This window comes from Neofelis nebulosa, chromosome 4 (genome assembly GCF_028018385.1).
Source record: "Neofelis nebulosa isolate mNeoNeb1 chromosome 4, mNeoNeb1.pri, whole genome shotgun sequence".
NCBI lineage: Eukaryota > Metazoa > Chordata > Mammalia > Carnivora > Felidae > Neofelis > Neofelis nebulosa.
The window spans coordinates 165869435-165893426 of record NC_080785.1 but is presented as its reverse complement, the minus strand read 5'-3'; the positions used below and the strand labels follow the sequence as shown (position 1 = coordinate 165893426).

Sequence of the window (23992 nt, the reverse complement as noted above, 5' to 3'; positions counted from 1 at the left end):
TCCCTGCCCCACTGTCCCCAACCCCTGACAAACACCAAGCTGTTCTCCTTCGCTATAACCTCCTCATTCCAAGAGTGTTCTATACATGGGATCGTACGACATGTGACTCCGGGGACCAGCTTTTCTCGGCAGAATGCTCCGGAAACTCGTATTGAACCCGGTCCGCTTCGTTGTTGAGTAATACTCCACAGAGTGAACTTGGTTGTTTCCATTTTGGGGGTTATTACGAACAAAGCTGCCATGAAGGTTTCATTCTTGTGCGCACAGAAGTTTTCGTCTCTAGGGTAAACACCCAGCAGTGTGATCACTGACATCTATCTCCTTTTTTTCTCCCCCCATGGAGATATAATTGAGATACAACAATGTGTCAGTTTAAGGTGCACCGTGTCTTGATTTGATACACGTATAGGTGGCAGTAAATGCCATCACAGCATTCACTAACACCTCCATCCCACGATTACCCTTTTTGGTGTGTGGTGAGAACAATTAAGATCTAGTCTTTTAACAACTCTGAAGTTGGTAATACACATTGCTGCCTGCCATCGCTGTGCTGTGCATCAGACTCTCTAGAACGTATGTGTCTGTCAGTTGCAAAGCTCCACCCTTTCTCTGCTTTTAAAGAGACTGTTTTATGGGGCCCCTGGGTGGCTCAGTCGGTTAAGCGTCTGACTCGCTTTCGGCTTAGTTCATGACCTCAGGGTTTGTAAGTCTGAGCCCCATGTGGGGCTCTGTGCTGACAGCACTCAGCCTGCTTGGGATTCTCTCCCTCTCTCTGCCCCTCCCCTGCTTGCTCTCTCTCTCTCTCTCTCTCTCTCTTTCTCAAAATAAACATTTAAAACCTTTAGGAAAAAAAGTAAAGAGACTTCTATGTGCCTGTTCTTCCAGGATATAAGTAATTCCGTGTTTGCTTATTTGCATGGAGATCAGATATCTCAGACCAACGTGTATTTCTCAAACACCCGGGGATACACATTTCAGAAGTTTGCCTACGAAAGACAGGTATGTTCAATTTGGTAGGAACGTGAACAGCAAAATCAACAAATAGATATTTACCTCCTGCATGGTGGGGGTAATCAGCAGTCGCTGGGTGGCCAAGGGCTTTTCTCTCTTTAAAGAGTCCAGCTGGCTGGGAGGGTAGGGGAAATTCAAGGTCCAAGGAGCTGGCTAGGGAGGCTAGGGAGTTAGGAAAGGATACAAAAGGTGTTAGGTCATAGGACACTGTGGTGAAGCCACAGTGAAGGCTGCACGGTAATTATGGCCCTTAACCCCAGGCCCATCCAAAGATCCGTACCATCAGGCAGCATCATCATTCCAATTACACAGACGAGAGAACTGTCCTGGGTCGAACATATGCCCCACCCTCCCCGAATTAGGTTCATCCAGAACCCCAGAGACCTCAGAGTGTAACCTTACTTGGAAGCAGGGTCTTTGCAGATTTAGTCAGTTAAGATGCGGTCACACTGGACCAGGGTGGGTCCTAAATCCAAAGGGACTGGTATCCTGTAAGAAAAGGAGAGGACACGGGGAGACCCGCACAGAGAAGAGGGCCGTGTGAAGACGCAGGGAGACCCTGCAGGGGTGTGGCTACAAGCCAAGGGATGCCGAGGATTACTGGCCACCACCAGGAGCTGGAAGAGAGGTGTGGCGTGGCTTCTTCCTCACCCTCGGCAGGAGCCGGCTCTGCCAACACCAGACTTCTGGCTTCCACAAAGGTGACGGTAAATTTCCGTGGTTTTAAGCCATCAAGCACATGTCAGCCCCAGGAAACCGATAGAGGGGTGAGGGCCCAGAGGAGTGCAGGGCAGAGCTGGGATCCCAACAGCTGGAGTGGACAGGCTGCTGGGGTAGCCCAGGGGATGAGGGATTTTGTTCTGATGCAGAGAATGGCCTCACCCCCCAAACACTCGGGAAGTATGTGCAAAGGAAGGAAGAAAGAGTCTACTCTGCTCACGAACTCTGTGTCCCAAACGCTATTTCTCTGCCCTGCCCAGGAGGCCCAAGGGAGCCTAGAACCTAACTGACTACATACTTTCATCTGAAAGTAGGCCTAGAAGGACTCAGGGTTAACATGTGTGATTCGTTGAAAACTGTCATCACTAGAAACACCGAAAGGTAGGTAGGTGGTAGATGATAGATAGATAGATAGATAGATAGAGATAGATAATAGACAGATGATAGATAATAGTTGGATGATAGATAATATAGATAGATGATAGATAATAGATAGGTGATAGATGATAGATGATAGAGAGATACATAGACAGATGATAGGTAATAGATGATAGATACATAGATGATAGATACATAGAGGATAGATAGCTAGATATAGACAGATAGATGATGATAGATAATAAACAGATGATAGATAATAGTTGGGTGATAGATAATATAGATAGATGATAGATAATAGATAGATGACAGATAATATAGACAGATGATAGATAATAGACGATAAAGTGATAGATAATAGGTAGATGATAGATGATAGATAGATAGATAGATAGACAGACAGACTGATAACAGGAATTGGCTCACACGGTTATGCGGGCAGAGAAGCCGCTGTGAGCGGGCAGCTCACAGCCTGCCATCTGTGAGCTGGAGAACCAGGAAGTCTGGTTGCGCTGTTCAGTCTGAAGACAAAGGCCCGAGAACCCAGGAACAGCAATTCCCAGCGTCTGAAGGCCCAAGAACCAAAAGCTCTGGTGTCCAAGGGCAGGAGAAGATGGACATCCCAGCTCAAGAAGAGAGAAAAATTCACCCTTCCTCCTCCTCTTTGTTCCAATGTAGGCCCCCGACAGATTGGGTGATGCCCACCCAGACTGGTGACAGTGGCCTTCTTTGTTGGGTCTATTGAATTGAATGCTAATCTCTTCCAGAATCACCCTCACAGACACACCCAGAGATAATGTTTTACCGGCTCCCTGGGCATTCCTTAGCTCCATCCAGCTGACACATAACAACGAACCAACACAAGTCCACCCCTGGTCAGCTTGGCATCCATACACATCTCCGTACTTCATCTCCAAATAAAGACACTGACAAGGTCGTCATTCTGCCCAACACAATACAACTATCCTAAGTACAACCAAAAATGCACTCCTCCCCTCCCTAGGGGAGAAGGTCAAGTTCTAGGTGATGTTTACTCTTCTCCGCGATGTCCCCTTCACTCAAACACCAATTATTAATACAGTAGTCTTCCTGCTGTGTGTGTGCGCATGCGTGCATGTGTGGTTATTGTTATTTTTGTGCCGAAGGGCTGAGATTCCAAGCAATCGTGATTCATCCCCTTGGGGTTCCGCCAGCAGGGAAGGAGTTGGCGTGTCTGGTGGGGAGCTGATGGGCAACTCCTGCCAGTTGGGATGGATTGACTGCCTGCTTTGGTCAGCTTGGGCCACCACAACAGACCCCACAGACTGGGTGACTCAAGCAACAGACATTTATTTCTCATAGTTCCAGAGGCTGCAAAGTCCAAGATCGAGACACTGGCAGATTCAGCCCTTGGCGAGGGCTCTCTTCCTGGCTCACAGATGGCCACCTTCTTACCGTGTCCTCACACAGAGAAGAGAGAACACTCTAGTGTCTCTTATGAGGAAGCTAACTCCATCATCAGGGCTCCACTCTTATGACCTCATCTGAACCTAATTACCTACCCGAGGCCCCACCTCCAAGGACTATCCCATCGGGGTTGCTGGTTTGAATGTTTGTGTCCCTCCCCCCAAAATGCATGTGCTGCCGTTCTAGTGCCTTATGTGATGGTATTAGGAGGTGGGCCTTTGGGAGCATTTAGATCATGAGGGTGGAGTCCCCATGATTGGGATTAGTGCCCTTATAAAAGAGGAGCCACAGAGAGCTTGCTAGCCTCCTTCTGCCATGTGAGGACACAGCAAGAAAACTGTAACCCAGAAGGGCCTTCACGTGACCCATGCTGGCACCTTGACCTCAGATTTGCAGCCTTCACAACTGTGAGCAATACACTTCTGTTGTTTATAAGCTACTGCGTGGCATTTTGGCCAAAATGCACTAAGCAGCCAAAATGTCCATTAGCAGCCAAAATGGACTAAGACGGGGGGTTATGACTTTAGCATACGAATTTGGTGGGGGGGACACAATTCAGTTCATGGCACTGTCTATATTAGAAAATTCCCCTTAATAACTTAAGAGGCTTAAATAAAATAATAGTCCTTCTCTCTCTTACCCGGAGATGTCTGGAGGCAGCCAGCTGCGTTGTCCCATTGCCCCTAGGTTAGGGCCCTTGGGTGACCTCATGCCTCCACTTGGCTTCCAGACACTTTGCTGACCAACCAGAAATCAGGCATGAGGAACCAAGGCAGGAGGGAATGATTTAGGCAAGCATCTGGCAATCTGGGTCACACCACTTCCCCCAGCACCCCCCAAACAAGGCTGCCTTCATTCAAGGTTCTGTCCCACATGCTACATTTCCCTAGAGGGGAAATAGACCAGAACAAACTAGACTTTCCTTCATTTTGGCTTATTAGGTAATCTGGAGTTAAAACCAAACACATGTTAATGACTTCTTCATATGTGGTGTGTTTCTGTTTGTTTCACAGGCAGAACTAGTCGGGTCTTTGGGTGGGGTCTTCTACCTTCACTCCTTGTCACAGGTTGGGCTGCTTCTCATTGACCAAGGGAAGGTGAGTAGCTTTGGACTGGGAAGAAAGACTTAAGTGACCTTTTCCCTAAGCCAGGTTTTCGTTAAAACCCACACACTTGGATTTTCATGTCTGAAATCCATCTAGCTTTTCATTTACCTGTCTATCCATGTATGCATCTACCTAACCATCCATCCATCCATCCATCCATCCACCCATCCATCCACCTATCCTGCCTACTTATCCATCCATCCATCCATCCATCCCTTCATCCATCCACCCATCCATCCATCCCACTATCCCTCTACTCACCCATCCATCCATCCATCCACCTACCCATCCATCCATCCATCCATCCATCCATCCATCCATCCACCTATCCTGCCTACTTATCCATCCATCCATCCATCCATCCATCCCTTCATCCATCCACCCATCCATCCATCCCACTATCCCTCTACTCACCCATCCATCCATCCATCCACCTACCCATCCATCCATCCATCCATCCACCTACCCATCCATCCATCCATCCATCCATCCATTTACCTACTTGTCCATCCATTCATCCACCCACCACTCCACCTACCTACTCAGCCGTTCATCCATCCATTTGCCTACCTATGCATCCATCTACCCATCTACCCACTCACACACCCACCACCCATCTCCGCCCGCATTCATTTGTCCACTCCGTTATGCACTTGGCAGTATTTAGGTGGTGTCCAGGAGGTGCTAAGCACCATGCTGAACACTAGGGATACAATACAAGGTGTGGGGCATGTGTCACTGACCGCGCAAAAGATCGTCTTAAATGTTTCATGTTGAACTATTGGCTAAAGATGATTTTCATGTGTATTCAGAAACTTGGCATATGAAACAGATATCACAGATACCCTTTAGAATAAGACTGGAAAGTGCATTTGAAGAAAAAAATATTAAGTCAGAAAAGGATTAGGTACAGTCAGTACCCAAGCATTTCAGATACTGTAAGTGGGATGTACAGCTCTGTGGTTCAGGGGAGCCCTGCTGTGAGGAAGCTTCCAGAATTTGGGCTGACCTCCGTGGCTGAAAGCCCCTCACCCCCTGATCAGGTGCGTGGTCCCGTCCCCACGTGAGTGCCCTCATTAGCATAAGGTTCCCTGGGCCGTGCATCGCTCTGGAGTGAGTGCGGTGGTGTCCACATGGTTACCACCGGCGCACGATTTCTCAGGCCTGCCTACCCACAATCCCAAAGGCCTTGGCTGGCAGGCGTCTACACTGGGGGGTTTGCTCGCTGCACATTTGCATTCCTAGCCACTGGGCCCTTGACCCTAGGTCTCTGTCTGTAGTCCAGCTGAAGTCTGTTGAGGTGCCTTGACCACAGCCTCCTTAAGGAGAAGGAAGAAACCAGCAGGGCACATCTCTCTGCTTGGTACTCAGCACTCAGTACTCAGTGCTCAGTGCTTTTCCGCTCCTGACTTCCCTTCCCCCTGGCCCCTGAGTGCCTGAAACTTTAGGAGCCTTTGGTTTGGGGCTCCCTCTGCAGTGAGGGGAGCCCCTCGCCTGACCCCACGGCCCTCAACATGGGGGAGGGGTGGCCGGGAGCTCCGCGCTGTCTCTGGCCTCCCCTGTCAGCGATTCAAGTCTGACCTCCTTCGTGTTTGCTGTGTTGTCTTAGTTGGCTCCTCTGCCATCCGGCAGCCCAGCCCGGGGACAGGGAGGGGACCGGAGCCAGCCGGCGTATTACACAGGGGGCCTGGGTCGGGCCCGATGCGCGCTCACAGGCCCAGTGGGTCAGGGAGACGGGCCCGGCCCCCGTGTCCTCGAGGTGGGGGCACTGGGGGCCGCGTGCCATCCATCCTGCCCTGAGCGCGGTGTCTCTGGCAGCCCAGAGGGAGAGGTCAGGGCTCCTCCGCCTCGGCCGTGCGTGCCCTGTGGCAGGAATAGTTGTTTGGGGCCATCCCAGGCGCCCTGGGTGTGGAACAGCACCCCCGCCTCGTCCACTCCACGCCAGGAGCTCCCCCAGTCCCGACTGCCCCACACGTCCCAGACATCGCCCAGTGTCCCCTGGGGGCAGGGCCGCCCCAATGAGAACCACTGGCCCCGATAATAAGGTTTGAAGGAAGCCCCAGTGACCAAGCTCGCGGACGCCCTCGACCCCGTGACTCCTTCTGTCACCCCCCGGGATTCAGCGATCTCTTTCTCTCAGGCTATGTTCAGCTACTCAGAACACCCCCTGAACCGCAGTTTGGGGCTGCCCTTTGACTACAACGGGACCCTTGACATCCTCATCACCCCGGGCCAGAAAGGCATTCTGATCTTCTGGTTTGAGAAGAGCCTGTTGGTTTCTGGAAACGCAGGTGAGCGAGGCCCAGGCTTGGGGCTGCCCTCGGTGTCCCCACGGTGTCCCCTCGGGTGGGGAAAGCACAGCGGGTTTTTCTCTCCCTTGGCTTGAGCAGACTGGGACCAACCCATTCCCACTGTGAGCCCTCACTGTGTCCAGCACCCCACCACACCCCATTTCCTGCCTCCTCTAGTCTTTAGGGCCATGCGGGCAGGTTCTGAAAGTCACCCCTCACCCCAGTCACCTAGGACAACCCAGGAACCACGGGTTCACGACTCTGGGACGTGGCTCAGGGCTTCCCCTGGCCGGGAAAAGTCACCACACCTCCGGCTGGCCTGCTACATGAGCCCCAGCCCGCCAGCCAGAATGAGACAGGGAGCAGAAGGCAGCCCCACCCCGGGAAGGCGGACTGTCAGGGCCCTCTGCGCACCAATGTGGCTGCAGGGGCACCTACAATCGCAGCCCGCTTCACAGCACCAGTCAGGCCGCCTGAACACCGTTGTCCCCCCACCCCCACCCCCACCCCAGCCCCACCCCACGCAAGGAAAGGGCTCAGGGCTGACTGGTCCATTCGGGGCGCTCATTCCAGAAAGGAAGCTCTGATTCCATGTTACCCATATAGTAAAAGGCATTCCAGGGCATTCACGCCTCCTGCAGTGAGAAACCCAGGTCTCCGGAACCCTGCAGCCGGCGCCCGGCGTTCCTGTCCCACCCGGGCTTGCTTTGCTCAAACCTAAGCGCATTCTGTGCAACGCTCCACGGCGGTGCGGCCCCGGGCCGTGTTTGCCTCCATTCGGTTACCACTTGAGTCGCTAACCAAGGGCTGGGGTGGGCGGGCGGCAGGGGTCCCTTTCCTCATGATCCTGCCCTGTCGTCTCATAGGTCAGCTCGTTTACCCTGTCCCCGTGGACGAAGAACCCCGCATCTCGTATTCTTCCGTTTCGGAAGCCAATGTCACCATCCACAACATCGCTGCCAGTGCGTGGCCAGCCTGCGGGTAGCTTTCTAGAAGGTGCCCTACACTGGGCTTGTTCGCCGCCGACCCCGCTAGATCCGGTCCGGCCCAAACCAAACCACAGTGTGATCATCGCACGTTCGAGAGCAGCTCCCGCCATAAACTGTTGTGCCTTTTCACCACGAGGGACCGTTCATCGGGTGCTCGCTTCCTAAGGCCGCTACCACAAATGCCTACAAACCGGGGAAGGAGGGTGGGGGGAAGGTTCTAGAGGCCGGAAGTCCGACATCAACATGTGGGCTGGCCCGTGCTCCCCGCAGAGGCTCTAGGACAGGATGTGCCCCAGGCCTGTCTCTCTGGGTTGTAGACGGTCCTTGTCCCCTATGTCTGCACACTGTGCCCCCTACTGGGCATGTCTCCATGTCCATATTTCCCCTTTAAAAAAAATTTAATGTTTTCTTAAGGGGGGGGGTGGAGCAAGGCAGAGAAAGAGGGAGACACAGAATCTGAGCTGTCAGCACAGAGCCCAACGCGGGTCTCGAACCCACAAACTGAGACCTGAACCAAAGTCGGACACTCAACCGACTGAGGCTCCCAGGCGCCCCATGTTTCCCCTTTTTATAAGGATGCCAGTCATATTGGATTAGGACCCACCCTGATGACCTCACTGGGACTTGATCACGTCTGGAAAGACCTGATCTCCAAATACAGTCCCCTGCTGAGGTCCTGGGGGTTAGGACCCCAATCTGTCTTTTTTGGAGGGGACACGTTTCAACCCCCACCAACTGGCATCCCCAGGATTTCTTTGCAACCAAATCATTGTCCTGGTGCTGTCTTAAAAGATGACATTTGCCCGAGTAATTCTCCTCACACGGTTCGTGGGTTGGAAAGGCAAATAGTGGAGTAAACCGGGCGAAGGGGGCCGTCGCTTGAGTTTTAAGTCACTATTTCCCTCTGTGCATGGGGTCCCTTAGACCCCTTAGAGGTGCATGGTCCCTTAGAGGAATTTTTCTTCTTAACGTTACAAATACAATTAATTCCTGCATACCTGAAACTTTCTACCTGTTATACAGCCAAGTCCCCATTTCGTCAACCTGGGGACACTCGGCGGTGTCTGGGGACATCCGTGGTTGTCTCATCGGGGGGCGTGCTCCTAGTATCTACTGGGTAGAGGCCAGGGATGCTGCTTAACATCCTATAGTGCCAGGATGCACCCCCCTCACCCCCAAACTACCGCAAAGAAGGATCTGGTCCCTAACCTCACTAGCGCCAAGGTCGAGAAACCCTCAGTACATTAATTCACTCCTCGCTCCTCAAACACACCTCCACTTTTCTACATCAGAGGCTTTCCCCAAGGTTCAGCTTAAGCCTCACTTTTTCTGAAAGCTTCCTTGTTTGTCTTTTTTTTTTTTTTTTTTTTTTTAAGAATAAAAATACACATCCGGTCATGTTGACCCTTTCAGAAAACCTTTTAGTGCTCTCCTGTGTTCCTTGGAACTCTGTGTCTGCGAAAGACCAGAAACAACCTCCAGGCCCACCCGTGGAGGACCGGTTAGTTCAGTTCTAGTTCATCCGGGCACATGCATACACACGGAAGAAAACAATTTTTGTTTAGCATCCGACTCTGGGTTTCTGCTCAGGTCATGATCTCAACGGTTCGTGAGTTCGAGCCCCCCATCAGGCTTGGCGCTGATGGCTCAGAGCCTTCTTGGGATTCTGTCTCCCTCCCTCTCGCCTACCCTCCTGCTCATTCTCTCTCTCTCTCTCTCTCTCTCTCTCAAGATCAACAAACTTCAAAAAAAAAAATACAGTTTTCTTAGAACGCAATCACGTCCGTTCATTTACAACTAACTGGTCTGTAGCTGCTGTCACAGAGCTGAACACTTGTAACAAAGCACCTGACCAGCAAAGCAGAAAACATTTGCCATCTGGCCTTTTTTTTGAAAAAAAAATTTTTTTTAACGTTTATTTATTTTTGAGACAGAGAGAGACAGAGCATGAGTGCGGGAGGGGCAGAGAGAGAGGGAGACACAGAATCCGAAGCAGGCTCCATGCTCTGAGCTGTCAGCACACAGCCCGACGCAGGGCTCGAACTCACGGACTGCGAGATCATGACCTGATCCGAAGTCGGATGCTTAACCAACCAAGCCACCCAGGCGCCCCTGCCATCTGGCTTTTTACAAAAGAAGTTTGCTGACCCCTGGTCTATACGGTGGAATGGGGCGTAATTGTTTTTTAACAACTTGTTAGATTTGTTACAGTTTTGTCCACGGAAACAGCCCTCATTTCCATTTTGTTCTGTCTTGTTTCTTTTCTCCTAGATCAGAATGAACTGGCAGTCTTAACTCGGGAGAACAGTTTGTATTATGGCAGCCTCGGAATCCTGCCAAGTTCTCTAATCAAAGTAGGTACAATCAAAGTGTTGCTTATCGCCGTGTCGGTGAAGAATTACGGTCTCGTTCTCAAGCCGCCGATCCTTTTCCTGAAGGCGGGAAATCATTCTAGTTATGAAAATAGTAGTGGTAGTTTAATAACAACGGCAATCGCTTAATGATTTTAATTAATATGGGATTTACGGCCACAGCAGCTAAAACTTACTGGGCGTTCAGGATATAGTAGGTGCTGGTCTGAGCGGTTTCCCTCTGTTAACCCCATTTAATCCCGACCATCGTTTTAGAAGTAGAACCTCGGGGGCACCTGGGGGGCTTGGTTGGCGGACCACGTGACTCTTGATCTTGGGCTGTGAGTTCCAGCACCACGTTGAGGGTAGAGATAACTAAAAAAGAAATAAACAAATAATCGTAAAAAAAAAAAAAAAAAAAGAAGAAGTCGAAGAACCTTGTATTGTCCCCATTGGACAGACGGAAAAACTGAGTCACAGAGAGACCAGAAGCGGTGATGCCAGAGTTATTTCACATCCCCTTTTACGTCATGCCTAATTTTATTTCACTCTCACAAAACCCCAGGAAGGAGATAATATCGTCCAACTTTTACACGAGAGGAAAAACTGAAGTCCAGATTTCTCTCTTTCTTAAGGGCCCGTTAACTCATTAGCAGCTAAGCCAGAAAAGAAACGTGAGGACTGTTAAAGTTAACTTATTTTTGAGAGAGAAAGTGAACGTAGGAGGAGCAGACAGAGAGGGAAAGAGAGGGAGAGGGAGAGGGAGGGAGGGAGGGAGAGAGAGAGAGAGAGAGAGAGAGAGAGAGAGAGAGAGTCCCAAGCAGGCTACACGCTGTCAGCACAGAGCCTGATACGGGGCTCGAACTCACAAACTGTGAGATTATGACCTGAGTCAAAACCAAGAGTCGGACACTTAACCGACTGAGCCACCCAGGACCCTGTCACACTGACACATTCTTGACAACCACAGCATTTTCTGGGGGAGGGTCATTAGCTTTCGTCCGACTTTCCAGAGCGGTCCGGGACCTGTGGATAAGTCTAGAATTATTTCCTGTGTATCCTCTCTGCTGAGGAAATACGGAGTTTCCATCATCAATCACCAAGGAATGAATGAAGCGTACTGATGACTTTATCTGGTCTTCCTTCTAAATTTAAACCTGAATCGTGAGATAAAATTTACATCCTCAAAAAAGACTTAGAATGACCTGATCTCTCAAGTTGCTTTTCTCTTAGTTTTCAGGCCAAAACATCTGGTCCCAAGAGGCAGCCGTGATGTTCACTGATGTGGGGCAAGTGGAAATACTGACCCCGCTCCCCGATCCAATGTTTCCAGCTTTTGATTTCCAGAGGTGCCCTATGAACGTTCAGGAGATTCTCATGGATCCCCAACTCCAAGTTGACATTTGCAAAGTATGTGATCGTAACTGTTTAGATCAATGTTCCAGGCACCCTTTCTTTTTTTTTTTTTTTTTTTTTAACGCTTATTTTTGAGAGAGAGAGAGAGAGAGAGAGAGCATGGGGCAGGGGCAGAGAGAGAGGGAGACACAGAATCGGAAGCAGGCTCCGTGCTGAGAGCAGAGAGCCCGACGCGGGGCTCGAACTCACGGACCGCGAGACCGTGACCCGAGCCGAAGTCGGCCGCTTAACCGGCCGAGCCACCCAGGCGCCCCTAGGGTGTCCATTTCCAAATGGCCTTTGGATCCACGGCATTTAGCGATATGGGAAACAGCTACTGAGTGTATCGATCTATGAAAATATCCTCTTACGAAATGATGGTGCTAGGAGATGGGAGTGATTTTTTTTCTTCTTTCCTCTACTTGCCACAATAAACTATCAGTCCCCAGCCATGGGGATTTTCTTGTGGGCCCTTGAACTCTTCTGGGGAAAAAGGCTGTGCCTTTAGCAAGTGGTTTTCCCAAATCCCACCCCCACCAAAAGCCCCACCCAAACCAGCAACTACACAGTGTAACAAAAACCCACGGGTGATGGGACGCCTGGCTGGCTCAGTCGGAAAAGATTGTGATTTTTGATCTCCAGGGCGTGAGTTTGAGCCCCACGTTGGGCTACAGCCTACTTTAAAAACAAAAACAAAAACGCAGGGGCGCCTGGGGGGCTCAGTCGGTTAAACGTCCGACTTCGGCTCAGGTCACGATCTCACAGTTCGTGGGTTCGAGACCCGCGTCAGGCTCTGTGTCGACATCTCGGAGCCTGGAGCCTGCTTCCAATTCTGTGTCTCCCTCTCTCTCTGCCCTTCCCCTGCTCACGCTTTGTCTCTCTCTGTCTCCCCAAAATAAATAAATGTTAAAAAAAAAAAAAAAAAGCAAAACACAAAAATCCCCCAGATGAAAGCTGGGCAGCAAAGATAAATCACGCAGTATTAGATAATAAGCCAAAGTGTAATAACCCAAACCCGACAGACCCATCCTCCAACGCCCACCTGCACCAGGAAAATCCAGACTGTGAGAATCTACGGGTCCAGCAGCTGGGGGGGCTTCAGAGATGAAGAGACACAAAGAGGGCGGGGTGAGGGGGGAGCCTGTGGATTGCAAGGGGCTTAGAACAATGTTTGAAAACGGGCCGGACCAAGTTACATCACCTAGGGATGCGCACCTGGCAAAGAAGCAACTATGGCAAAAATCAGGCGTGGGGGGTGGGGATGGGGAGACTTCTAGAAAGAGGAGGCTCGTCTGCAATGGGGTGGGCCACGAGGCTCTACGGGGGGGGGGGGGGGGCGGCTGCAGGATCCGGCAGGGAAGACAGTGGCGTGCATGAAAGACTAGAAGGTTCCATCCCCAGGGGAGACCGCTGCCTGCCCGCCCCCGCGAATCTGATGCGACGGATTGATTTGCGCGGGGTTTCTGCCCAGGTAGAGCTTCTGCAAGGAGAGTTTGACAACAGGATGTACAGCATCGACATGAACAGCAAACTGCAGCTCACGGCGCTCATGATTCCGCGGCCAGGCAGGTCACCGGTCCCACTGGTAAGGCCACCTCCTCCTGACGCCATCCGGTGCTTCTGGTACTTGGGGGCCCCCCAGCGTCGCAGGCCCTGTGAGTCCCCTGGCACCGCCGGGGAGAGCCCTCACCCGTGACGCTGTGGAGAAACGGCCTCCGCCCGGCTGGCCTCCTTCCCCGGGGCCTCCGTGCCTCCTTCCCCATCCTGCTTCTGGGCTGTTCTATGCTTCCCACTCCTCTTCCTCTTAGCCCAGCCGGACCCCGCTCCTGTGCTTCCGGCCAGCAGCCCCGACTCCCGCCTCCCCTCACAGGGCGGGAGGTGCTCAAGAGACAGTGGGGGTCCCCAGACCTGAAACCCAAGTGGCCAAGCCCAGACTCTGGGGCAGGGGCGGGGAGGGTGCGGATTAATGTAAGGCCATGGGGTGAAGTCCAGCCAGGGGAGGCCAGGCTGGCTCCAGCTCTTATCTCGGGCTCTCCCCTCAGCCTCCTGCGCAGGACGGGCCTCCTTGGGGGGCCCTCTGTGGGGGTGGGTGCAGACCCACCAGCAGGGATGGGTCTGGGTCCCGCAGCTCCAAGCCGTCTGCAGTGCCGGGGCTCAGAGGCCACACTGGGGGGTAGACGAGGTGGGGCGGGGGCATGGGGATCGGAGGGGCGGCTGCCTTTGCAGAGCAAGCTCGGTTTTTAGTGTGAAGGGGCACAGGGGTCCCCTGTGGGTGAGACCCCAGTGGCGCCCTTTTGTGTCCCCCGGCCCCAGTAAATGGTGTGCGTCTCCTTCCCCACCCCCCACCCCCCACCAGGCAATGGTGAGCAACCCCCACTCCCTGGGGCTGCAGGTGGCCATCTACGAGGACGGCTATACCTACGACGGAAACACCAAGCACAGACTGGTGAGCAGCGCCCCTGCCCCAGGCCCAGGTCAGTGCAGGGAAGGGCACAGCCTTGACTGGGCCCAGCCAGGTCCGGCCGCCTGAAGGCTTCCTCGCCCGCCCGCCCGCGGCTGGATAAGGCGCTAAAGCATCTGGAGAGGACACAGCCCTGCTGCTCCCCGCCCCTCCCCTGCTCCCTGCAGGCAGGAAGCACAGGGGACAAGCAGGAGGACGTGACAGAGAGCCTAACATAGCCCCAGGGAAATCTGGGTAGCTGGGTACACTGAGGCACGAGGATGGAGGTGAAACGGGGGGCGGGGGGGCAGGAGGGTCTTGGCCAAACGGGAGGCCAGGGTGCTCCACAGGGCCGAGCCAGGCCTCACGGTCACACCGTGGAGTTCGCACTTGACCCCGGAAGCCTAGGGTAGGGTTGGGCGGTTTCCACAAAACGGGAACCTGACAAGGCATCAGTCAGCCACAGGGGGATTTTTGGACCGGTCCCCGTCACCTCCTAAAGAAGAGGGGAAACAAAGTCACCCCTCCCTCCGGGTCCCTCAGACAAAGGCAGCCAGGAAACGAAGGAGCCTGGGGTTGGTCGTTCCTATGAACTTCTAGAAGCCTCTCACCGGTGGTGCAATTAGAATCAAGAGGCAGCTGGATGCTTTCCAGGCTCCTCCTCCCAAAGCCCCGTCCTACCTCAGTGTCCCCCCCGAGCCCGGATCCTGAGCCACCCCAGGCTGTCCCACCGTTGTGTTTGTTCTCGGTTCCACAGAACATCTCCCTAAGGCAGCAGCACCACTGGGGCAGGGCCAACCCCAACTTCACCTCCAGGTACGCGGTCGCCTAGATGGGAGTGGGCGGCCCCTTGACAGATCTGGGAACGCGGGGCCGAGATCCAGACTCCCTCCCTCCAAGGACAGTAAGGCCAGAATAATTGGCAACACTTTCTGAATGGTGGTTCCTCAAAACATTGAACATAGAATTACCATATGACCTGGCAACCCCGCTTCTGGGTCTACACCCAGGAGAATGGGAAGCAGGGCTGGAACAGATATGTGCACACCCGTGTTTACAGCAGCCTGATTCACAATCACCAAAACGTGGAAACAGCCCCGTATCCGCAGACGGCCCAGTGGGTGGACACAGTGTGGTCCATCCACACGCTGGGATATCACCCAGCCTCAGGAAGGAGGGACGTCCTGCCGCCTGCCACCACGTGGATGGACCCTGAGGACACTGTGTGTGGTGACAGAAGCCAGACACAGAAGGACACGTCCTGCGTGACCCCACGCACAGGGGGTCCCTAGAATATGTATTTCAACAAGCCTTCATTCTACATGTGGAATTTTGTATCACTGTATCACATAATTGGAATTTGCTAAGACATCGGAACTAATAAAGTATTCTAGGGGCGCCTGGGGGGCTCAGTCGGTTGAGCGTCCCACTTCGGCTCCAGTCACAATCTCGCGGTTCGTGAGTTCGAGCCCCGTGTCGGGCTCTGTGCTGACAGCTCGGAGCCTGGAGCCTGCTTCGGGTTCTGTGTCTCCTTCTCTCTCTTTGCCCCTCCCCCGTTCACACTCTGTCTCTCTCTCTCTCTCTCTCTCTGTGTCTCTGTCAAAAACAAATAAACATTAAAAAAATATTTAACTCAATTTTTTATGTACTTGGCAATTAAAAAAATCAACCAGATCTCCCAGTAGGGATTTTCAGACCACATGCTCAGACCATAATCCAACAAAACTAGAACTGAATGGCCAGAAAAACAAAACCAATGACAAAAAGCCCCCTTTCTTGGAAAGTAACAGACGCTTTTATAAATAACCCTTGAATCCTAGAATCCATGCAACACGGCTGAAACATACTCAAAGGAAAATCTGTACCCTGAGCACTTTTATTATGAGGGGGAAGAATGGACTGAAGACGCATGAAGTAAACATTGAACTTAAAGAACCAGGGGAACCACAAAAAGAAGGGAGTTAATGATGATACAGTCTGAAATGTATTAAACGGAGGGCAAAAAGACAGGATAAAGTCAAAGCAACACATAAAGCTGGTTCTTCAGAAGCCCGGTACACAAGGCGACCCCGCAATCCTGACGAAGGAGGAGAGAATTGAAATAAACAGTAGAACAGAAAATGACAAGTGTGGAGACTTATGAAAGAATAAGGGGAGGGGCTTCACCCAACTCAAAAGCTCCCACACAGTGAAGGAAGCCACCCACAAAATGAAAAGGCGGCCCACAGACTGGGAGAAGACGCCGATGTCCAAAACGCGTCGGGAACACGCGCAACTCAAGAACAACGACGACAACCCGATGAAAAAATGGGCAGAAGATCTGAAGAGACGCTTTTCCAGAGAAGACATCCACATGGCCAACAGACACGTGAAAGGATGCCCCCACATCACTCAGCATCAGGGAAACGCAGATCAAAAGCACATCGAGACACCACCTCACACCCGTCACGATGGCTACAATCAACAACACAAGAAACGAGGGTTGGCGAGGATGCGGAGAAAGGGGCGCCCTGGACTGTCGGTGGGAATGCAAACTGGTGCAGCCGCTCTGGAGAACAGGACGGGGGCTCTTCAGAAAATGAAACGGAGACCCACCACACAACCCAATTCCAGGTCTGACTATTTGAAGAAGACCGAAACGCTACTTTGAAACAATACACGCGCCCCTTTGTCGCAGCATCATTTACAAAAGCCAAATTATGGAAGCCATCTGATCTAAGCAATCCATCTAGAGGGGAATGGATGAAGAAGACGCGGTGTATGTATACAATGAAATACGCCCCCAGTTATAACATAAAGAAGTCATGGGGATGTATTGAAGTGCCTGGGTAACACGGTCAGTAATGTTGTATTAACTTTGTATGGTGACAGACGGTAACTAGCCTATTAATGGCGATGCTTTTGCAAAGTACGCAGACATTAAACAACTATGTTGTATGCCTGGAACTAAGATGATATTGCATTTCTTTAAAGAAAAATGTTCAGATGCTTTTATTTTCTGAAAGAGAGAGAGAGACAGAGACAGAGACAGAGATGAGTGGGGGAGGGGCAGAGAGAGGAGAGGGAGACACAGAATCCGAAGCAGGCTCCGGGCTCTGACCTGTCAAAACAGAGCTGGACGCGGGGCTCGAACTCGTGAACCGCGAGATCGTGACCTGAGCCGAAGTCAGACGTGCAACAGACCGAGCCACCCAGGAGCCCCAATATGATATTGTATTGCAATTATACTTCAGTGAAAAACAGAACAAGAAAACATTATACGCAGCTAGGTGATAATAATGCTGTGATACATAGCTAGGTAATAATAATGGATGTCAGATGTGGTTTTCAAGAAGTTGTTATACGTCAATGAATAAAACTGACTCAAGAAGAGGTAGAAACTCAAGGGAGGGTGGGGTCGCCACGTGTGAGCAGAGGTTCTCCGTCAGTATTCTGGAACAAGTGGATGAATGGATGGACAAGAGGAGGCCTGGATGGATCATGAATGGATGGATGATGGATGGATGGATGGATGGATGGATAAGTAAATCGGTGGGTTGGTGATTGTTTTTAACCCGGATACTATTTGTGACACTGATGTGCGATAATACACACTCCCATTGCCTCGCAGCATAAAGAAACCCACAGTATCTACCATCACTCTGGACATAGCCAACAAGGAAATTTCCTGTGTGGACCTCAAGCCACTGGTACGTCCCAAATTTTCCCTGTCCCATATTCTTTGTTGTTAGCGTTAAGAATAATGGTGGTGGGTCTCCCCTGGATTTCCCCTGAGGGGCTGGCCGAGCCTATGTTCAGGATTTGAAAATGGAGGTGATCTGGTCCCAGTTGCGAGGGTCACTCCCTGCCCCCCGCCCCCCCCCCCCCGCCCCGCAACAGCATCCCCCAGGTCTGCCCCTCAAGACTCACCATCCTAGGAGCAGGTGTCTCGTCTCATTCCTTGGTCATCCCCAGAACACCTCTGGCCAACTCTGGTGACAGCACTCCTCGGTGCTCCCAAGAGAACGGAAAACCGCACACATCCACACGGAAACCTGTACACATATATTCACAGTGGCCTTATTTGTAATAGTCAAAAGGTGTTAGCTACCCAAATGTCCACTGATGGATGAACCAATAAACACAGTGCGGTCCGTTCTGACACCCACCACAACATGGATGGATCTTGAAGATGTTACGCTCAGTGAAAGAAGTCAATCCCAGAAGTACAAATACTGTCTGATTCCTCTTCTCTGAGGTCCCCAGAGCAGTCCTGTCCACAGAGACAGATGGTGGGCACCAGGGGTGGGGCAGGGGGTGGGGTGTCAGGACTCATGGGGACAGTCTCAGTTTGGGGAGATGAGAAGGTTCTGGAAACAGTTGGTGGGGGTGGGTGTACAGCCGTGTGAGTGCGCCTGATGGCCTTGAGCTTTGCGCTTAAAATCGTTAACATGGTACATTTCACGTTATGTGTATTTTACCACATTTTTAAAGTTTATTTATTTATTGATTTACTTATTTATTTAAAGTTTATTTACTTATTTGGAGAGAAAGAGAAATAGAGAGAGCAGGGGAGGGGCAGAGAGAGAGAGAGAGAGAGAGAGAGAGGGAGAGAGAGAATCCCAAGACAGCAAGGCTCTGTGCTGTCAGCACAGATGTGGGGCTCGATCTCACGAACCATGAGATTATGACATGAACCAGAAAGGAGTTAGACGCTTAACCAGCTGAGCCACCCAGGTGCCCCTTTACCACGATTTTTGTAAAATTGATAGGAATATTGCATTCTGTCCCGTGGTAAATCCATGTTTGTCTTCTGTATGCCAAGTATTGTCCCACATTTATAAACTGGCCTCTGGTTGGAAGTAAGATATAAGCTAGTGACAGGGGACTTAACTGCACCCCCATAGCTCTGGCAAGCCCTTAGGGCTTGAGCTCCGCGGGGCCAGGCCCAGTTACAGTGAGTCCCGGGAGACTGGGTCACCGTGTCAGGATCTGGGCACACCGTTTCCTGTCTCTCCTGGGTGTGAGTGTCCCCACGTGGGTTCTTACCACAGCCGGGCCATCAGCGGCCCTCACCGACCCCGGTCAGCATCCCTGCCTCTCTCCTCCGCAGACGGCACTCATTTCAGTGGGTTGTGACCAGGAGAAAAAGATCGTCATTCAGAAGTAAGTGTGTTGATATCGGGGCGGGGACTGGGACGTGACAAGCTTGGTCACAGTTGTTTCACAACTGTTGAAATTGGGTGACATCTTCCTGTGCATTTTTATGTATATTTAACATTCTCATAAGAAATAGTTAAATAATGGGGCACCTGGGTGGCTCAGACGGCTAAGCGTCTGACTTCAGCTCAGGTCATGATCTCGCGGTTCGTAGGTTCGAGCCCTGCGTCAGGCCCTGTGCTGACAGCTCAGAGCCTGGAGCCTGGATTCTGTGTCTCCCTCTCTCTCTGCCCCTCCCCTGCTCACGCTCTGTCTCTATCTCTCAAAAATGAATAAATGTTAGGGGAAAAAAAAGAAATAGTTAAATAATGAATACTGATGGGCTGAGTTTGGTTTCTGGCACAGTGTTCGCCCCTCCTTTACCAGCTTGGCGATATTTACACTTTGCTCTCTTTCCTAATCATGTGTTTGTTCGCTTTCTTTTCTTTCTTTCTTTCTTTCTTTCTTTCTTTCTTTCTTTCTTTCTTTCTTTCTTTCTTTCTTGTCATCTTTTACGAGTCCCTGAATTCCTCATTTTGATTAAAATTGCTTACGGTTTTTGGGGCGCCTGGGTGGCTCAGTCGGTTAAGCGTCCGATTTCAGCTCAGGTCACGATCTCGCGGTCTGTGAGTTCGAGCCCCGCGTCGGGCTCTGTGCTGACGGCTCGGAGCCTGGAGCCTGCTTCCGATTCTGTGTCTCCCTCTCTCTCTGCCCCTCCCCCTTTCATGCTCTGTCTCTCTCTGTCTCAAAAATAAATAAACATTAAAAAAAAAATTTTTTTTTTGGGGCGCCTGGGTGGCGCAGTCGGTTAAGCGTCCGACTTCAGCCAGGTCACGATCTCGCAGTCCGTGAGTTCGAGCCCCGCGTCAGGCTCTGGGCTGATGGCTCGGAGCCTGGAGCCTGTTTCCGATTCTGTGTCTCCCTCTCTCTCTGCCCCTCCCCCGTTCATGCTCTGTCTCTCTCTGTCCCAAAAATAAATAAAAAACGTTGAAAAAAAAAAATTAAAAAAAAAAAAAAAATTTTTTTTAATTGCTTACGGTTTTTGGTTTTAATTGGTTGCTGATATTTTGGGGGAACTTTGCTCCAGTATCCATAGCTATCCCCAGGGAATGCAGCCCTGAGAATCCAAGGCACAAAAAAAGGAAGAAACCAGAAGATCAGCCAAATTGCCATACTTTTCCCCTTCAGGCAGTGGCGTGCTGGTAAATGGGTGACAACCAGTTCTGGGTGGAGGGGGAGGCCCTGAATCGTAGCCCTTGCCAATTCCTGTGGTGTGAATACTCCCGTGTGGATTTCAAGTACCATCGTGAATGATCCACCGGCTCACAAAATTCCAGCAGATTTAATGCTTCGCTCTCAGCAGCTAGTCGGGGCCAGCTTCAATGTCCCCTGCTCAAGGGCACTAATAAACACAGGTGATGATTTTACCACATTTCCCCCAAACGGAAACATTTTGTTGAATCAACAAATGAGATATTTATATACAAGGACATAATGTGCAGGGAACATTTTTTAAACAATATACAAACAGCTTTTGCCATAAAGAGCGTGGGGAAGATATTTGCACATGCATAACCAGCAATGGACTTGTAAACGGACTGTATTTGGGTGGGGGTGCCTAGGTGGCTCAGTCGGTTAAGCATCTGACTCTTGATTTTGGGTCAAGTCACGATCTCACGGTTGGTGAGTTTGAGCCCCACGTTAGGCCGTGCACTGACTGTGCAGAGCCTGCTTGAGATTCTCTCTCTCCTCTCCCTCTCTGCCCCTCTCCCACTCGCACTCTCTCTCTAAAGAAATAAACCTTTAAAAATATCTCATAAAAAACTAAAAAAGTAGATTTTATTTTTTAAGTGATCTCTACGTCCACTGTGGGGCTCAAACTCATGACCCCAAGATCAAGCGTCACACGTGCTACTGAGACTTTATGAAGAATTCCTACCAATTAATAATTTAAAAAAAAACTAATTTTTTAAAAATGGGCAAAAGTCTTGAACAGGCACTTCCAAGAAAGAAACAAGAAAGGAATCCAAACGGCTGGTAAGCATAGGAAAAGGTGCCAAAAATGCGGTCAGCCTCACTTCATAGGGAAAAGAAAATGAAAACTTTTATTAGAGACCATCACTCTCATCCACCAGCGTGGTCAAATTCACAAAGCCCGGCCAGGCGCAAGTACTGGTAAGGACCGGGAGCCCCCGGCAGCCTCCGGAACGCACAGACTTTGCCGCGGGTATGTACGTTTTTCAGCTGCTTTAGAAAACACATCTGTTGACCCAGCAATTCCAATCTGGCACGTTTACATTGGCAAGGGTTCCAGAATGTTCTCAGCGGCATTATTCCTAATAGCTCCAAGCTGGAAGCAGGCCAGCTCGAATCCCATTGACAGGAAATAAACAGGTGCAGTGGCTCGATGCAATGGACTATCATAGCCGTGTGCCAGGGATGTGGAACAGAAGATTCGAAACGACACACACAGCATGATTCTAGTCCTTAAAATCTGAAACCGGCCCAAAATAAACCATATTGCATAAAGAGGCAGACACAGATGTAACACTACAAAGAAAACCCAGGAAATGATGGTCTCAAGAGCCAGGACACCCAGCGCCTAGGTCCTGGCCTCTGATGTCGGTCTCCCACACGAGTTCTGGCTCCTTGGAGACATTCTGGGCCTGGTAGGGAGGATGGAAGTAAGAAAGTTCTCCAAGATCAAACCAGCGGGGGTATACGCGTCCAAGGGAAGAATTCACAATCCTTTGGCGCTGTGTGGGGTCTGGAAGCTTCTCACCGCTTTTTCTCACTTGCAGCGAAATCTCAGCCTGTTCCAACGGCATCCTGGACCCCGTGGGCCTTCAGGACAACTACAGCTACATCATCGAGAAGTGAGCCTAAGGTTTCCGTTGGTGAAACCTTTGACTGTCCCTCCCTTTGACTGTCCCCCAGCCCCAAAGACAACTCAGAAATCGTTTTTAAATTGGTTTCCCGACAGAAGGGAATCCGGGGCAGGGAGAGGACAGGTAGGGGAGGTGCCGGGCCTGTGGGAGGGCCACTGTGATGTGGCTCAGGTCTGTCCACCTACCAGGCCACCTTTCTGCCATCTTGCCAGGCTGCCACCAGCTCATGGGGCCCGGGCACCTGTTCCTCTGAGCTGGCAGTTAGCCCAACACTGTCTGCCAAGGCAGGAGGGGGTGAGGGCCAGGGTGACCCTCTGTGCAGTGCAGCTGGTCCCCAGGGCCACCAAGTGGGCATGGGGTGGGATGGGTGGGACTCGACCCTTCTTGGAACCCGGGGAACAGAGAACTCCGACCCCCAGCATGAAGACACGCGTGTGTTTTATACACCACGGCCCCCAGATACAAGCCAGGAGTCAGTCACCTTCCTGTCCACACCCACAGCCGAGGCCCAACGCGGCCAGTGAACCTGCACTCAGACCTTGGGGGGGGGGGGGGGCACGGACAGGTGCGTGACACAGACCTCCAGGGAGAGAGAAAAGTGACGGGACGCACTCGGAGATACAAAGAGCCTAAGAGAGAGACAGAGACAGGAGGAGAGACAGAGAGAGGGCCAGAGATAGGAGAGGCACGGAGATTTATTTTAAGGACTCGGTTCCCACGACTGCAGAGGTCTGGCACGCCCACAGTCTGATGGGGGAGGCTGGCGGCGCAGGGCCATCCACTGCCCTCTCCCCGTGTCTGCCTAGGGAAGCGTATGACCCCAACTTCCGGGGACAGATGTCCCGCGAGGACCTGGTGGTGAACTATCGGTACGAGAAGCTGGGCTGCCCCCGCCTCGTCTACTACAACACCCCCTGGAGGCCGGTGGTGGAACTGTAAGACCCCGCAGCCCGGGCCCTCGGATCAAGCTCCCCCCTCCGCACCCCTCTCACCGCCGCCCTCCCCACCCCTCTCTCCACACCTTCCCCCGCCCTTGTTTTGTCCCCTCCCTGCAATCTCTCAGCTCCCGCCGCTATAACGAAATTTACCGCCGACTGGGGGCTCAAACAGCAGACAGTGATTCTCTCACGGTTCCGGAGGCCAGAAGGCCAAGGTCAGAGCGTGGACAGGGCGCGGGTCCCCCTCCTGGGGACGCTCCCTCCTTGGCTCACAGCCGGCCACCTTCTCTCTGCGTCCTCCCGCGCGACACTGCGTCTCCTCCCCTTCCTGTGGGATCAGGGCCCTCCCTGAGGACCTCATTCCACCTTAATTCCCCGTGTAGAGGCCCCACCTCCAAATACAGTCCCCGGGGGTGGGGGGCGCTCTGGGGGACATGGTTGCGTCCATAGCATTCCTTTGCCCCCTCTGTGGATTCTGCCGTCTTCCTCCACGCCCCCTGCACACCCCGCCCTGCGTGATGGCTACACTTTGGTGGGTACTGGATGAGCCGGGGGGCCGGGGTTGGGGGGGGGGGGTTGGTACGTGGGGCCAGTGCGCCTGAGGAAGCAGCTTTTCCATTTTGCTGAATGCCAACCGATTTAAGTAAGCACTTGGAGGCCGGGGGCTCAGCTCAGTGCCCTGCAGACCATCTGACTAAAGAGTAGTTGATTGACGGCAGCAGGCACCCACTCACACCTGCAAACGGGCGGGTTCGTGGCCTCGATCCCGCCCCGCGTGAGGCTGTGGGCCGCGCACACGGGACCGGGCCCGGCCCGACGGCCGAGCCCCATGCTCAGAGCTGCCAGGCGGCGGGGACGCAA

The 23992-nt window shown here is 52.0% G+C and overlaps 1 protein-coding gene and 1 long non-coding RNA gene across 3 annotated transcripts in view; one reads left to right on the top strand and one right to left on the bottom strand.

The window, feature by feature from the left end:
• The window catches only part of CATSPERD (cation channel sperm associated auxiliary subunit delta), a 43397-nt gene that overhangs the window by 12852 nt on the left and 6553 nt on the right, over positions 1-23992 (top strand). The window contains exons 7-19 of the mRNA XM_058728316.1: positions 886-999; positions 4569-4652; positions 6802-6952; positions 7819-7914; positions 10213-10295; positions 11526-11702; positions 13159-13272; positions 14044-14133; positions 14885-14943; positions 17738-17816; positions 19220-19272; positions 22107-22181; positions 23000-23128. Coding sequence (XP_058584299.1) covers positions 886-999; positions 4569-4652; positions 6802-6952; positions 7819-7914; positions 10213-10295; positions 11526-11702; positions 13159-13272; positions 14044-14133; positions 14885-14943; positions 17738-17816; positions 19220-19272; positions 22107-22181; positions 23000-23128 — 1304 coding nt within the window. The remainder of the gene's footprint in view (positions 1-885; positions 1000-4568; positions 4653-6801; positions 6953-7818; positions 7915-10212; positions 10296-11525; positions 11703-13158; positions 13273-14043; positions 14134-14884; positions 14944-17737; positions 17817-19219; positions 19273-22106; positions 22182-22999; positions 23129-23992) is intronic.
• Positions 368-23506, bottom strand: LOC131510787 (uncharacterized). 2 transcript variants are annotated; one of them, XR_009261184.1, is made up of 3 exons: positions 23282-23506; positions 18037-18161; positions 368-1173 (listed from the first exon to the last, which is right to left on the bottom strand). It is a non-coding gene; the product is annotated as an uncharacterized LOC131510787 (long non-coding RNA). The 2 variants fall into 2 exon arrangements; XR_009261183.1 differs by lacking the exon at positions 368-1173 and adding an exon at positions 9990-10667.